This window comes from Rhipicephalus sanguineus, chromosome 6 (genome assembly GCF_013339695.2).
Source record: "Rhipicephalus sanguineus isolate Rsan-2018 chromosome 6, BIME_Rsan_1.4, whole genome shotgun sequence".
Classification (NCBI taxonomy): Eukaryota; Metazoa; Arthropoda; class Arachnida; order Ixodida; family Ixodidae; genus Rhipicephalus; species Rhipicephalus sanguineus.
In genome coordinates, this window is record NC_051181.1 from 62,707,089 (window position 1) to 62,722,752 (window position 15,664).

The 15,664-nt window shown below is 45.9% G+C and overlaps 1 protein-coding gene across 1 annotated transcript in view; it reads left to right on the forward strand.

Annotated features, from left to right (window-relative positions):
* Positions 1–3,260, forward strand: part of LOC119395832 (glycine receptor subunit alpha-2) — a 71,008-nt gene extending 67,748 nt beyond the window's left edge. Inside the window, exon 6 of the mRNA XM_037662842.2 lies at positions 942–3,260. Within this exon, the coding sequence (XP_037518770.1) occupies positions 942–1,375 (434 nt within the window). The 3' untranslated portion in view covers positions 1,376–3,260. The remainder of the gene's footprint in view (positions 1–941) is intronic.
* Positions 3,261–15,664: the final 12,404 nt, after the last annotated feature.

A 15,664-nucleotide genomic window follows, 5' to 3' on the forward strand; every position in this document is an offset into this window, starting at 1 on the left:
GAACTTTTTGGGTCAATTGATGAGGCACAGCGGTCACGTCCTCGCGCTCGAACTTAGCGTCGCTCGACCACTGAGATGTTTTAATCGTTGTATAGTGCTTACCTTGGAAATAACACTTTTGTATTTGCACTGCGAAAATATTCTTTTTAGAAGCTAATAATCTGATCAGAATGGCTGGCCGAAGGGTGAAGTCGTGAGAAAACAGTCTTACGCGTGTTTAACGCTTAACACAACTACTGAAAATGAATGCATAACTTAGAATGGCGGATAAGCACCAATGGGTATTGAATAAATGCCTTCCTTTAGTTTTCCTTGTAAATGTGAAGCGATATTGCGAAGTTTTGACCGAAGTACTGTAACGGGTATATGCTAAAATGAACCATATAATCCGCGCAGGTGTGAGGCTACGTGTGACAAAACATTTATGTATTGTATTGAGGCCTATGGTTATAAACAACAACGGAACTCTGCCCGCCGCCTACTAAGCTCTTGCCAACAGCTCGGCCGTCCAGCTGACATTGGCCATTGAAGACACGATTCATTGTATAAGCCACTAGTGGATTGTACTTAGGAAACAGGCCCCTAAACGGGATCAAACCGCGCATGACATGGGACGGTAAGCGAAGGACAGACAGGGCGCTGTCTATATAAAAATGTATATATAAAGAGGCCCTCATGTATACATTTCTAAAATTATTCCGCAGGGTGACCATGCGCAATGAAAACTGCACTTGTGCTAAAGAAATAGTGAGAGAAAGAAAGAAAACGCCGATTCGCATTGCATGACAAAGTCTGTTGCTTTTACAAGACCAATTTATTAAGGCGGATGGGCAGAACTTCGTTAGCCTTACACCACCGTGGTTTCTTCTTTGTCTGAAGTCATTTCTGTTCTGAACACATGTAACCCAATCGGCCCGTTGCACGCTCTGTTCTCTGCGCAGGCACATTCAGCTGCCTGTACGGCCGCGTGGAGCTGCGGCGTCGCGCCGGCTACTACCTCATCAACAAGTACGCGCCCAGCACGGTCATTGTGTTCATGTCGTTCGCCGCTTTCTGGATGCCCTGCGAGGCGCTGCCGGCCCGCGTCACGCTCAGCGTCACCTCGCTTCTCAGCTTGGTGACAGCTCAGTACCAGGCGCACATGCCGGGCGTGTCGTACGTGGTCGCCATGAACGTGTGGATGATCATAAGCATTCTGTTCGTGTTCCTGGGTCTCGTGGAGACGGCGCTCATCGTGGCCTGCACCGCGAAGCACAAGAAGGGCGTCGGCCGATGGCCCAAGCCCGTGCTCATCGACTGGGTCTCCAGGATTCTCTTTCCCGCTGTTTTCCTCGTGCACGCGCTCATCTACTGGGGGGTCTACGGTCGGGACTGATGCTCTACATCTATGCTAAGTGGAAACGCTCAAGCGCGCTCTGAGGAACGCCAGAATTACGACGAAGAACACACGGCATTGGAGTGCCTGGTTACGGTGACCATGACGCATTGCATTGCATGTTTGAAGAAGTGTTGCTCGTGGAGGTGTTCGTCTAAGCATGCGATAGCGAGCCTGGTCCCCATGTTCGTGTAAACAAACATCGCTCGTAAGAATTGTTTGAACAGGATACCATAGCAAGTCAAAAGAGGAGGGAAAAGAGGAAAAGCCAGGGGGGTTATCGATTGCATGCACCGGCTATCTGCCCTGCGCGGGGAAAAAGGCCGAAGTGTAAAGAAGGTTTTAGAGGGGTAGGGGGAGACAAACAGACACACACTAACGCGACGCTACGCGACCTAAGTTTTACTTATTGTGTAAGTGCAAATAGCATTCGCAAATGAAAAAGACTCTAAATGCAGCTGCCCTGGTCTTAAATTAACCACCAAATATAATCGCAGAACGAACTGTTCATTTGAGTTATACAAAATAGCCGGTGATATGTGATAAGCGCAAGAGAGCGGAGCTGTTCTTCACTGACTAGGAGTCAAAGGCCAGCGAGTATTAATTCCACCAGCGTAAGTGTAACACGTAAGTGTTCCTGTAGGATGGCGCCCATTATAACTTGGGATCTCATGCACTTAACGAAGGGCTAAATTCGGCGAAAACAGTAGCGTCAACGGATCGCTGACATGTCACGGTTGACAGCGCAGAAGAGTGTAGCACTTGAAAGGCAGCCACATTTCTTTTATTTGCGGCGTTTCATGAGTAAACGCATGTTGTGTAGTGTTCAGAGTATGAAAAACTCTTCACAAACCGCGGTGCCTTTAAAAGGCACAGCATTTGTGGCTGAAGAAGCAATGGAGAGTAAAAAGAAAAACCGCAGTAGAGCGTGCACTGGTTCGTATTCGCCTGGTTATTTTATCCCTGGCGGAAACATTAACGCAAATAGTTATATTGTACTTGCGGGTAGTCGGCTATAAATATAAAATTCGATAGCCGCTGAACCGGTGAAGGATTCCACGATTATAGACTCCATTTTGTAATCGGGCTAGAATGGGATGACGACGGCTGCTTCGAAAATTACCGCCTGCTATAAGAAACAATTGTAGCACAAAGAATCGTGGAAGCCGCTCTCCACTGAGTTTCTAACGTTGACAAATGAAACAACAATTTTTCTTCGCAAATACGGAGATGATGTTTTGGTAAGCGTTGTGAACGTTAACATCTGGGTCAGGCTTCTCATAAAGTGGTCTTTATCCCCTTGTTTTGTTATTGTTGCTGTTTTTGCAAAACCTCACGTTGTGATACTGTGAAAATACTCTAGCCTCGTATACAAAGCAGGTGTTCAGTGGTTATTATCAGCGCTGTGCGCGAGCTGATGCGTTCTTGCACAAAAACCGAAATCGAGAAATGTGAATACTCGTGCGGAACAAATATTTGAAGTTATTATAGGAGTGAGCGCTTGTTGACTGCTGAAGCCTGGGCTGCGGACGTCCTTCGGCTGAACGCTTGCTCAACGCTGGGCTGAAGGCAGGGCTGACTCACATGCACGGCTCGTCGTCTGTGAACCTTGTGTCTTTCAATTCCTTTAGCTCTCATGATCATTTTCGATTCTATAGGCAAAGCATCATCGCATCTTCGGCCGAGTCCAGGGGCGCGGTAACCATATGCTTCACCGGTCATGATGGTCACTGTCATAAGTTATGTTTGCTGCTTACGCCTTTGTGTTCTCTAACAAATCTTGCAACACTGTTGATTATACACTTTCGCAACTGTGTACATGTTTCAGTTATATGAGTAGTCGGCCGCGACGGCCGCATTTTCGATGGAGGCGAAAATGCTTGAGGCCCATGCGCTGAGAGTTAGGCAGGTGGTCGAAATTTCCGGAGCCCTCTACTACGACGTCCCTTAATCATATCTTGTTCTTGTGACCCGAACCCGAACCTGTTAAACCTGAATAAGTATTATTATATGAGTAGTTACGAATACCACTCCTCACCTATCATGGTTGCCGCAGTGCTGTACGGTTCAACTGCCATATTCAGAAAATGAAATACAATTTTTCAACCGCACAGAATGTGTTGTCGTTTTGACAACTTTCTGTGGGAGGCTTAGGGATTAACGTGCATTGAAGGCTCATAGCTGGAACCTTCGGTGCAGTGGGAGCTTTAGTGACCTCGCTTCTAAAAGGCATGTTGAGAAGGCAAGATGTTTAAACTTTCGCTCAATGTGGTCTAAACATGCTGCTCGGGCCTGCCAGAACTGCGGCACTGTTATGAAGAAAACTAGTATGAGATAAAACGAACATGCGGAGAGTACTTTCATCGAATTACATGAAATCAGGGTGCTTGGTTGGTGATACTATTAAACTGCCACTGAATGTTTTCTATGCTCGGAACGAATTTTTTCAATAAAATTCAAGGACTTTCATAAAGATCGGAGAATGTGTAAAGCAAAAAAAAAAAAAAAAACTGCTTCTTCCTTTCCGTCTCTCTTGTGTTCACCTTTCCTTCTGTTATGGTGGAACTCATTCCAGCGACAAAGACAGGCGCACAATGTATATATAAAAGTAGTAATGCCATGAAATATATTCTGTCTGCAGGAAAACGCAAACAAAGCAAGTGCCGTTGGCCACATTCATTACGAAGGTGTTCTGTGTCAGTGCAGCTCGATTATCAAATATTAGGGCTGTTACTTTGTATCCATCACTAAATCCCCACGACTTTGCTTTCATTGTTTAAAAACCATGTTTCATGTCCCTTACGCCATAGGTTCCTTTTAATGTTGCTCTTGTAAATCTTTATCCCCATGACTAATTACACCCTATTTTTCCCCCTTGTCTGTACTGATTACGTTTGCCTTTGCATCGCCGATTCCGTCCATATGTAGTTGCTGTTTTGCCGTCTTAGCTTGAAGCTGTCGTATTGTTAATACGAACGTTTTCATTTTGATCAATCGCTCCATCAATGTACAACCATTTCTGATTTCTCGCTGCGTCTCGTGTGAGTATTCCTTGTGGGCGATTAGCCCAAGGTGCGGCCCGTGTGTAAGTTTTCTGTGTGGTGCTGAATGCGTGTGTGTACTCTCTCAGCGTGCGCATAGGGCGGTGACGGATCGCACTCTTCGAGATACCTTGCGAGCGAGCCTTGACAAATAGTTCTTTCAACTTGTCAGCGAGCACCCCGCTGTGTGGTATATTTAGGCGACCCGATCGCTGCCAAGTCTCAAGCTAGGTGTCGTCGGCTGATGAGGCCGGGCTGCTCATGGAAGCAGGCGCGTTGCCTCTTCTAAGGGCAAGTGTATGAACTGTGATTACGTTTGCTTCTTTTTTTTACGTCGTTTCTGTGCCAACCCCTTCTGCAAATAAAGTGCCCTTCTACCTACCGAGGACAACTGGTGTGAATTATCTGCGTTGTGGGAGTGACAACAACTCGGCAATCTTGTCGAGCAAGTCATCTTCCTAAGCCCCGGAGCGCTTGCTGCCAGTATGTGTCGTGCCAATCTTCAAATCGTCTCTGCTCTATCAACGGAAGGAATGCTTGTACCTGACATCAGTTAGCATATTGTGTGAGGAGCTGAGTGCCAGCTTCTAACTGCAGTTGTAGATAAAATGTCTGAAATGTGGTACTGGCGCAAGAAAAAAGAACCTAAGCGTAAAAATCTACAGAAAGAGTACCAACGCTCAAATGAATAGTATATTACACCGGAACACACACAAAGTTGTACAAATGGAATGGCATGCGCATCAAGTCAAGTTCACTGAAACAGCAATATTGGAGGTCCGTGGTAACAATACTGCAGCAGGACCAAGAGCTTTGAAATATAGCTGGAGGGACTTTGACCAATTAAAAAAGTAACACCAAATTACACAAACCCAGAACAAATACGGACATCTAAACAGTAAGAATAATAATAATTGAGTAGGGTGATTACTTGTAACAGGGAATTGTTGCATAAATTAATCGCAATACCAACTATTAACAAATATGAAAGAATAATAAAAGCAAAGTGGACATGCCGAACACACAGTAACAAGAATAATAAACTCTGCAAGAGATATAGCTCATTTCATTCACGAAATGAATTATACGAAACAAAGGCACGCAGTACAATGAAAGAAATAATGAGAATTGATTAGAAAATTCAGATGAGCTGGTAAATTCCTCAACTAAAACTTTTTGCTGCGTGCAGAGATTTTATAAAGGTTGTGCTGTATTATATAGAAAGGTGCGAAATTCAGTATTTGTAAATGTTAATATTTTACTTGTTGTTTATTTGTTCCTTCATATTCAAGCCCATCGTGGGCTACCGCATGAGTTCTAAGTAAACTACAGTCAGAAAATTGGTGATGAACAAAGAACGAACATTTCCGGGCAATGAATCTTAGCGTTCAATTATTCTGGAAAAATAGCTGCATTTGTACAAATCAGTTCTTGTTTGCAATGACGAAAGGGTAAGGTGGGATACAGAAGTACTGAATTTAAAAGTAAACATATTTGGCAGCTATCTGTCTAACTGGTAAAATTATAGCAAGAAAAATATTGAACAATACAATTCCGTAAACGGGTACAGCGATAAGAGTTATGGCGGTGCCAGACAAGAGGGTTGTGAAGTTTGCTTAATTTGTCCTTGCGGCAGGAAAAATGTTTATTGCACTGGGACAAGCGGGTTTTATTGTTGTTCGTAGCGTGTTCAGGATGAATACATTCAATGTAAATGCCGCATGTGACCTACCTACATGCAGTTATAATTACGTTCTGTCGGAATTGTCGCAACGGGATAATGTTAAGTTCAAGAAACTTAACACTCTTCCTTTACGTGAAGTTCGACGCGCGCAAACAGCAACGCTGTCTTCGTACGAAACCGGAAAGCCCAGCCAAAACACAGCCAATATAAGATCAGCAGCGAGTAACTAAAATTATTCACTGCGACACCGGAGGCAAGGGGATCAATTAGTGGCTTAACGATAACTGCCTACAACAACGTAATGAAATAAAACCAATATATAAGTTTGACGTAGTTTCAAATATTTATTCGATCGACGCGTCACGTCAAGGTGATATTAACCTCTCGAATAGGACAGATCACTTCTTTACTACTCTTCAATCCTTTAAAGATTTTAGTGTTTTGACGTCTGCAATTTCAAACGAGCTATTCCAGAAACATAATTTGCACGGAGAATCGCCACGAGAAGGACTGAGAAGAACACACATACACAGCGCTAGAATACGCTACATAGATTGAACCTGAACACCTTCGTGGATGGCTCACACCGATTTTCGGGGATTGGGCAAGAAATTCTAACATAGCGCTGTGTACGTGTCTCTTTAACAGCGAAGCTGTGAAAGCTGTCAGTAAGACGTTCGTTAAAAAAAAAAAAAAACCTTGCGCCGCCGTTGCCATAGCAACCGCCATACCTGCGCACCACCTGTGCTAAAAATAGCCAAGCCGCCGCCGCGTCGAGGAGCGGCAGCCGCCGAGCCGTCGCCATAGCAACCGATGCAGTTTCTTACGCCGTGGCTCAGGGACAGCGACTTCAACACATTCAGAGTGGCATGCTTTGCGCGTATTCCGGATCCGCCCATCGCCGCCTCTTGGCTGCCGCTTCTTCGACCTACAGACTGTATCCAATCGCCGCCGGCGTTGCGATTTCCCATGCTGCAGCACGACGAGCTGAGTATCAACCAGCTACGCTGCACCAAGCTTTTCGCAACTGCGTGCAAACTTCCTGCATTTTTTTCTTCTTAGTCTCTGTGGTGTTGCGCTGCTCCGTGTAAATTATGAATCCTAACCAACTAGCCCTGGAACCAACTAGCTCCTGGAATTTTTATTTATTTATTTCACAATACTGCAGTCCCTTCTCGCGCCCATGCAGGAGTGGGTTGAACTTAAATACTGTCCACAAAAGTTGAAAAAAAAAATGAGACCATATATACAGAGCAAAGAGTTGGGCACATAAATAAACAAGGAATACGAACATTATGCAGTAAACAGGGCATTCATATGGCAACGTGTCGTAGAAGATTCCAGAGACGCTTCCCTTTAGGCTTAAAGTGAAATTTCATATTTAAGGAAGCTCTGGATCCGAGACGTGAATAATAACTGAAAAAAAAAAACTAAGTTGTTTTTTTTTTGTGCAGCACCACGAGTAAGTGCGAGTGCGGTTTAAGTGAAATTGTTTTGCTGCAAAGTTGGGTAGAAGTCGGTAAAGACATTGGCAAAGAGTGTGCGATCGCTCAATAATATACACATGCGCACAAGGTCGTTGTGCTGCTTCAGGAAATAAAAGAAGCGAGGGAGACCTCACAGGTCGTCAGCCTTACCGCGCCTTACTAATGAGATCGGCGATGCGTGGAACATGCATAACCATGCCGGATGCCTGGATAACGTACAGGACGGCGACTCGTTACGCTTTCTGCTTCACCAAAGGAGCAAGAGATGGACCATGAGCTTTGTGAGCACCGACGCGTGCACGGGGATGGCGAAAAACAGTTCCCAAGATAGTCAAGGGCATACTCGCTTTAGCATATCGAAGCGCGGCTTGCAGACGCAATTCCATTATAATTGGGTCTAACAAAAGCGCTCATGTAACTCGTATTCTCTCTGTACTTAAAGAAAAAAGGAACCTTAGCATGAGGCGAGATGGCATCAGTTTATTTGTGAGCAGTTTACTGCTTCGCTGATCGTAAATTTCGACAGCGTTGTATGCTAAGAACCGTCCGTGGCCGCCTCGTCAACCTTGTTGCTCGACGCTGCCATAGAGAGTGGATGCGAAGATTTCACCGAGCCTTGGCTAAGACAACACAGCCGCACCTGAAAGGATGCAGCCACTCTGCTTTTGACACATGCACCGCCGCAATGAAAAAAAAAAATCACAGCATATCCACGGAGTGAATGATGATGAGTGGGCGAAGCTGCGGAGGTTCATCGGTAAACCGTGAATCTTCCGTGAATTCTGCCCAGTACATCATCACCGACGTGAGATCGGGCGCGTTTATACTGAAGGTTCGATGAGTTATGACGACTTGCAGCTCACTTTAATTTTACATGTACGCTGTGAATTTTCATTGTTTAGAAAGCCATTGCTTTAGAAACATCTGGCGTTCTTTCGTTTTGCTTTTACAAAACATCTGGCGTCTTTCGTTGGTTTATTTCACAAAGAACGGCGTTTTGAACAAAATTTTTATTGTTTAATCACGCACAGGAAAAATCTCACCAGGCACTACCTTGGAGGTAAACAATGGCTGCTAATGGGAATGAGAGACAGAAAAAGTCGGCTTTTAGCTAACACTTACACTTCTACTTCTATTAACGTTTCCTACTGGAACATGCCAATGGCTGCTAATGGGGAATGAGAGGCAGAAGAATTCGGCTTTTAGTTAACGCGCACGCTGCGAATTTTTTATTGTTCAACAACGCACAGGAAAAATCTCCCACCGGCACCACCTTGGAGGTCAAAGCGTAAGACTGGTTACGCACTACGACTACTACGACTACGACTACGAGGGACGAACGGGTGCCGCCTTAAGGAGCTTCGCCCCTAAAAATGGAGGGCTTGAAGTGTTCCAGGCATGGCACTGGCCGATTAGTTCCGAAAAAGAAAATGCAGTCACAACAACACGCCCCCCCACCCCGCCGCTCGCTCATTCTCTTATTTTCTTGTTTTCTTACGAAATGACACAGTCGTTCTTAATCATCTCTGATAATATTATACCCAGCGCAAAAAGCTTTTTTTTCTGTTTTGATTACGAGGCTGCTTATCGCGGGGACATGAAAAATAGTCATAGTAACCGAATTCGTTTAGAATGCTCAGCGAAATGCTCATAAATTTATTCCGACTAAGCTTTGACATATTTGAGTGATTCTTAATTGACCGTTATTGCACTCTTGTTCTCACTCCAATACCTGACGTGGATAGTTTTTATTGCGATAGCAATTATATGGACAGTCTCGGCTGGAAAATGTCCGTCCCCGTCGCCGTCATTCACCGTATATGTATATGTATATATATAGAAAGGCCACAAAGAAAAATAATTAAGAAATTATTTCCGACGCGCGGAATCGAACGGGCGACCTCTCGCTTTGCAGCCCGCCGCGTTAGACGTTAGGCCACGACACCATCGTCTCTCAGCCTGCTAACGGCGAGCTATTTATATACACCATGTAATTCAGCATGCTTTCTTAGTGGCCACATAGATGGCGCGACGTGCGCGCGTGTTGCGCTCTTTAAAGATCGTCGCCCCGCCCCTGCGAACGCCGTTGGTGTTCGCTCTACAGGGCGTCGTCGCTTTCGTGCGCTTATCTCAAGGAAAGAAGCGGCAGCCGGTGGGGTGCTTCGCTTAGCTCGCTGCAGCGGCCGCGTTTGCGAAAGGAGCGCGCTGTTCAAACAGAAATAAGTAACAACTGTGACAATTAGTTCGCGCTCGTCTTGTGTGTACCTGTTCGTTTGTTTCGTGCGTCCTGCTTTATGTTTGAGCAGTGCGCTTCAAGTGTCGAGCTGTGACGCATTAGTTCGCGCTCGTCCTGTGTGCGTTCTTTTCGTGCGTCCTTTGGGATTGAGCGATGCACTGGCAATTTCTAGCTGCTTTCCGTTCTTCGCGTTACATTACAATTTATTGCTATCGCAATCATTGCTTCGCCGTTGCGGCGAAACTGCCGCGGCGGTACATTGGTTAGTGAACTGCAGTTGAGACACATTTACTGTCAGAACTCATATACGAGCCTTAGTATGGCACCTAAAGACACCCGCCACGGAGGTACATAGGTTAGTGAACTGCAGTTGAGACACATTTACTGTCAGAACTCATATACGAGCCTTAGTATGGCACCTAAAGACACCCGCCGCGGCGGTACATAGGTTAGTGAACTGCAGTTAAGACACATTTACTGTCAGAACTCATATACGAGCCTTAGTATGGCACCTAAAGACACCCGCCGCGGCGGTACATAGGTTTGTGAACTGCAGTTGAGACGCAATTACTGTCAGAACTCATATACGAGCCTTAGTATGGCACCTAAAGACACCCGCCGCGGCGGTGCATTGGTTAGTGAACTGCAGTTAAGACACATTTACTGTCAGAACTCATATACGAGCCTTAGTATGGCACCTAAAGACACCCGCCGCGGCGGTACATAGGTTAGTGAACTGCAGTTGAGACACATTTACTGTCAGAACTCATATACGAGCCTTAGTATGGCACCTAAAGACACCCGCCGCGGCGGTACATAGGTTAGTGAACTGCAGTTAAGACACATTTACTGTCAGAACTCATATACGAGCCTTAGTATGGCACCTAAAGACACCCGCCGCGGCGGTACATAGGTTAGTGAACTGCAGTTGAGACACATTTACTGTCAGAACTCATATACGAGCCTTAGTATGGCACCTAAAGACACCCGCCGCGGCGGTACATTGGTTAGTGAACTGCAGTTAAGACACATTTACTGTCAGAACTCATATACGAGCCTTAGTATGGCACCTAAAGACACCCGCCGCGGCGGTACATAGGTTAGTGAACTGCAGTTGAGACGCAATTACTGTCAGAACTCATATACGAGCCTTAGTATGGCACCTAAAGACACCCGCCGCGGCGGTACATAGGTTAGTGAACTGCAGTTGAGACACATTTACTGTCAGAACTCATATACGAGCCTTAGTATGGCACCTAAAGACACCCGCCGCGGCGGTACATAGGTTAGTGAACTGCAGTTAAGACACATTTACTGTCAGAACTCATATACGAGCCTTAGTATGGCACCTAAAGACACCCGCCGCGGCGGTACATTGGTTAGTGAACTGCAGTTAAGACACATTTACTGTCAGAACTCATATACGAGCCTTAGTATGGCACCTAAAGACACCTGCCGTGGCGGTACATTGGTTAGTGAACTGCAGTTGAGACACATTTACTGTCAGAACTCATATACGAGCCTTAGTATGGCACCTAAAGACACCTGCCGTGGCGGTACATTGGTTAGTGAACTGCAGTTGAGACACATTTACTGTCAGAACTCATATACGAGCCTTAGTATGGCACCTAAAGACACCTGCCGTGGCGGTACATTGGTTAGTGAACTGCAGTTGAGACACATTTACTGTCAGAACTCATATACGAGCCTTAGTATGGCACCTAAAGACACCTGCCGTGGCGGTACATTGGTTAGTGAACTGCAGTTGAGACACATTTACTGTCAGAACTCATATACGAGCCTTAGTATGGCACCTAAAGACACCCGCCGCGGCGGTACATAGGTTAGTGGTTGAGACACATTTACTGTCAGAACTCATATCGGAGCCTTAGTATGACACTTAAAGGCGGCTGCCCCGGCGGTACATTGGTTAGTGAACTGCAGTTGAGACACACTTACTGTCAGAAGTCATATCGGAGCCTTAGTATGACACCTAAAGACACCTGCCGTGGCGGTACATTGGTTAGTGAACTGCAGTTGAGACACATTTACTGTCAGAACTCATATACGAGCCTTAGTACGGCACATAAAGACACCCGCCGCGGCGGTACATTGGTTAGTGAACTGCAGTTGAGACACACTTACTGTCAGAAGTCATATCGGAGCCTTAGTATGACACTTAAAGACACCTGCCGTGGCGGTACATTGGTTAGTGAACTGCAGTTGAGACACATTTGCTGTCAGAACTCATATACGAGCCTTAGTATGAACATAAAGACACCAGCCGTGGCGGTACATTGCTTAGTGAACTGCAGTTGAGACACATTTACTGTCAGAACTCATATACGAGCCTTAGTATGGCACCTAAAGACACCCGCCGCGGCGGTACATTGGTTAGTGAACTGCAGTTGAGACACACTTGCTGTCAGAAGTCATATCGGAGCCTTAGTATGACATTTAAAGACACCTGCCGTGGCGGTACATTGGTTAGTGAACTGCAGTTGAGACACATTTACTGTCAGAACTCATATACGAGCATTAGTATGAATTTAAAGACACCAGCCGTGGCGGTACATAGGTTAGTGAACTGCAGTTCAGACACACTGTCAGAAGTCATATCGGAGCCTTAGCATGACACTTAAAGACACCTGCCCTGGCGGTACATTGGTTAGTGAACTGCAGCTGAGACACATGTACTGTCAGAACTCATATACGAGCCTTAGTATGGCACCTAAAGACACCCGCCGCGGCGGTACATTGGTTAGTGAACTGCATTGAGACACATTTACTGTCAGAACTCATATACGAGCCTTAATATGGCACATAAAGACACCCGCCGCGGCGGTACATTGGTTAGTGAACTGCAGTTGAGACACATTTACTGTCAGAACTCATATCGGAGCCTAAGTATGACACTTAAAGACGCCTGCCGTGACGGTACATTGGTTAGTGAACTGCAGTTGAGACGCATTTACTGTCAGAACTCATATACGAGCCTTAGTATGGCACCTAAAGACACCCGCCGCGGCGGTACATTGGTTAGTGAACTGCAGTTGAGACACATTTACTGTCAGAACTCATATACGAGCCTTAGTATGGCACCTAAAGACACCCGCCGCGGCGGTACATTGGTTAGTGAACTGCAGTTGAGACACATTTACTGTCAGAACTCATATCGGAGCCTAAGTATGACACTTAAAGACGCCTGCCGTGACGGTACATTGGTTAGTGAACTGCAGTTGAGACACATTTACTGTCAGAACTCATATCGGAGCCTAAGTATGACACTTAAAGACGCCTGCCGTGACGGTACATTGGTTAGTGAACTGCAGTTGAGACACATTTACTGTCCGAACTCATATACGAGCCTTAGTATGGCACCTAAAGACACCCGCCGCGGCGGTACATTGGTTAGTGAACTGCAGTTCAGACACACTGTCAGAAGTCATATCGGAGCCTTAGTATGACACTTAAAGACACCTGCCCTGGCGGTACATTGGTTAGTGAACTGCAGCTGAGACACATGTACTGTCAGAACTCATATGCGTGCCTTAGTATGACACTTATTGACACCTGTCGTGGCGGTACATTGGTTAGTGAACTGCAGTTAAGACACATTTACTGTCAGAACTCATATACGAGCCTTAGTATGGCACCTAAAGATACCTGCCGTGGCGGTACATTGGTTAGTGAACTGCAGTTGAGACACATTTACTGTCAGAACTCATATACGAGCCTTAGTATGGCACCTAAAGACACCCGCCGCGGCGGTACATTGGTTAGTGAACTGCAGTTGAGACACATTTACTGTCAGAACTCATATACGAGCCTTAGTATGGCACATAAAGACACCCGCCGCGGCGGTACATTGGTTAGTGAACTGCAGTTGAGACACATTTACTGTCAGAACTCATATCGGAGCCTAAGTATGACACTTAAAGACGCCTGCCGTGACGGTACATTGGTTAGTGAACTGCAGTTGAGACACATTTACTGTCAGAACTCATATACGAGCCTTAGTATGGCACCTAAAGACACCCGCCGCGGCGGTACATTGGTTAGTGAACTGCAGTTGAGACACATTTACTGTCAGAACTCATATCGGAGCCTAAGTATGACACTTAAAGACGCCTGCCGTGACGGTACATTGGTTAGTGAACTGCAGTTGAGACACATTTACTGTCAGAACTCATATACGAGCCTTAGTATGGCACCTAAAGACACCCGCCGCGGCGGTACATTGGTTAGTGAACTGCAGTTCAGACACACTGTCAGAAGTCATATCGGAGCCTTAGTATGACACTTAAAGACACCTGCCCTGGCGGTACATTGGTTAGTGAACTGCAGCTGAGACACATGTACTGTCAGAACTCATATGCGTGCCTTAGTATGACACTTATAGACACCTGTCGTGGCGGTACATTGGTTAGTGAACTGCAGTTAAGACACATTTACTGTCAGAACTCATATACGAGCCTTAGTATGGCACCTAAAGACACCTGCCGTGGCGGTACATTGGTTAGTGAACTGCAGTTGAGACACATTTACTGTCAGAACTCATATACGAGCCTTAGTATGGCACCTAAAGACACCCGCCGCGGCGGTACATTGGTTAGTGAACTGCAGTTGAGACACATTTACTGTCAGAACTCATATACGAGCCTTAGTATGGCACATAAAGACACCCGCCGCGGCGGTACATTGGTTAGTGAACTGCAGTTGAGACACATTTACTGTCAGAACTCATATCGGAGCCTAAGTATGACACTTAAAGACGCCTGCCGTGACGGTACATTGGTTAGTGAACTGCAGTTGAGACACATTTACTGTCAGAACTCATATCGGAGCCTAAGTATGACACTTAAAGACGCCTGCCGTGACGGTACATTGGTTAGTGAACTGCAGTTGAGACACATTTACTGTCAGAACTCATATACGAGCCTTAGTATGGCACCTAAAGACACCCGCCGCGGCGGTACATTGGTTAGTGAACTGCAGTTCAGACACACTGTCAGAAGTCATATCGGAGCCTTAGTATGACACATAAAGACACCCGCCGCGGCGGTACATTGGTTAGTGAACTGCAGTTGAGACACATTTACTGTCAGAACTCATATCGGAGCCTAAGTATGACACTTAAAGACGCCTGCCGTGACGGTACATTGGTTAGTGAACTGCAGTTGAGACACATTTACTGTCAGAACTCATATACGAGCCTTAGTATGGCACCTAAAGACACCCGCCGCGGCGGTACATTGGTTAGTGAACTGCAGTTCAGACACACTGTCAGAAGTCATATCGGAGCCTTAGTATGACACTTAAAGACACCTGCCGTGGCGGTACATTGGTTAGTGAACTGCAGTTGAGACACATTTACTGTCAGAACTCATATCCGAGCCTTAGTATGGCACATAAAGACACCGCCGTGGCGGTACATTGGTTAGTGAACTGCAGTTGAGACACATTTACTGTCAGAACTCATATACGAGCCTTAGTATGGCACTAAAGACACCCGCCGCGGCGGTACATTGGTTAGTGAAACTGCAGTTGAGACACATTTACTGTCAGAACTCATATCCGAGCCTTAGTATGACACTTAAAGACACCTGCCGTGGCGGTACATTGGTTAGTGAACTGCAGTTGAGACACATTTACTGTCAGAACTCATATACGAGCCTTAGTATTGGCACCTAAGACACCTGCCGCGGCGGTACATTGGTTAGTGAACTGCAGTTGAGACACATTTACTGTCAGAACTCATATCGGAGCCTAAGTATGACACTTAAAGACCCTGCCGTGGACGGTACATTGGTTAGTGAACTGCAGTTGAGACCATTTACT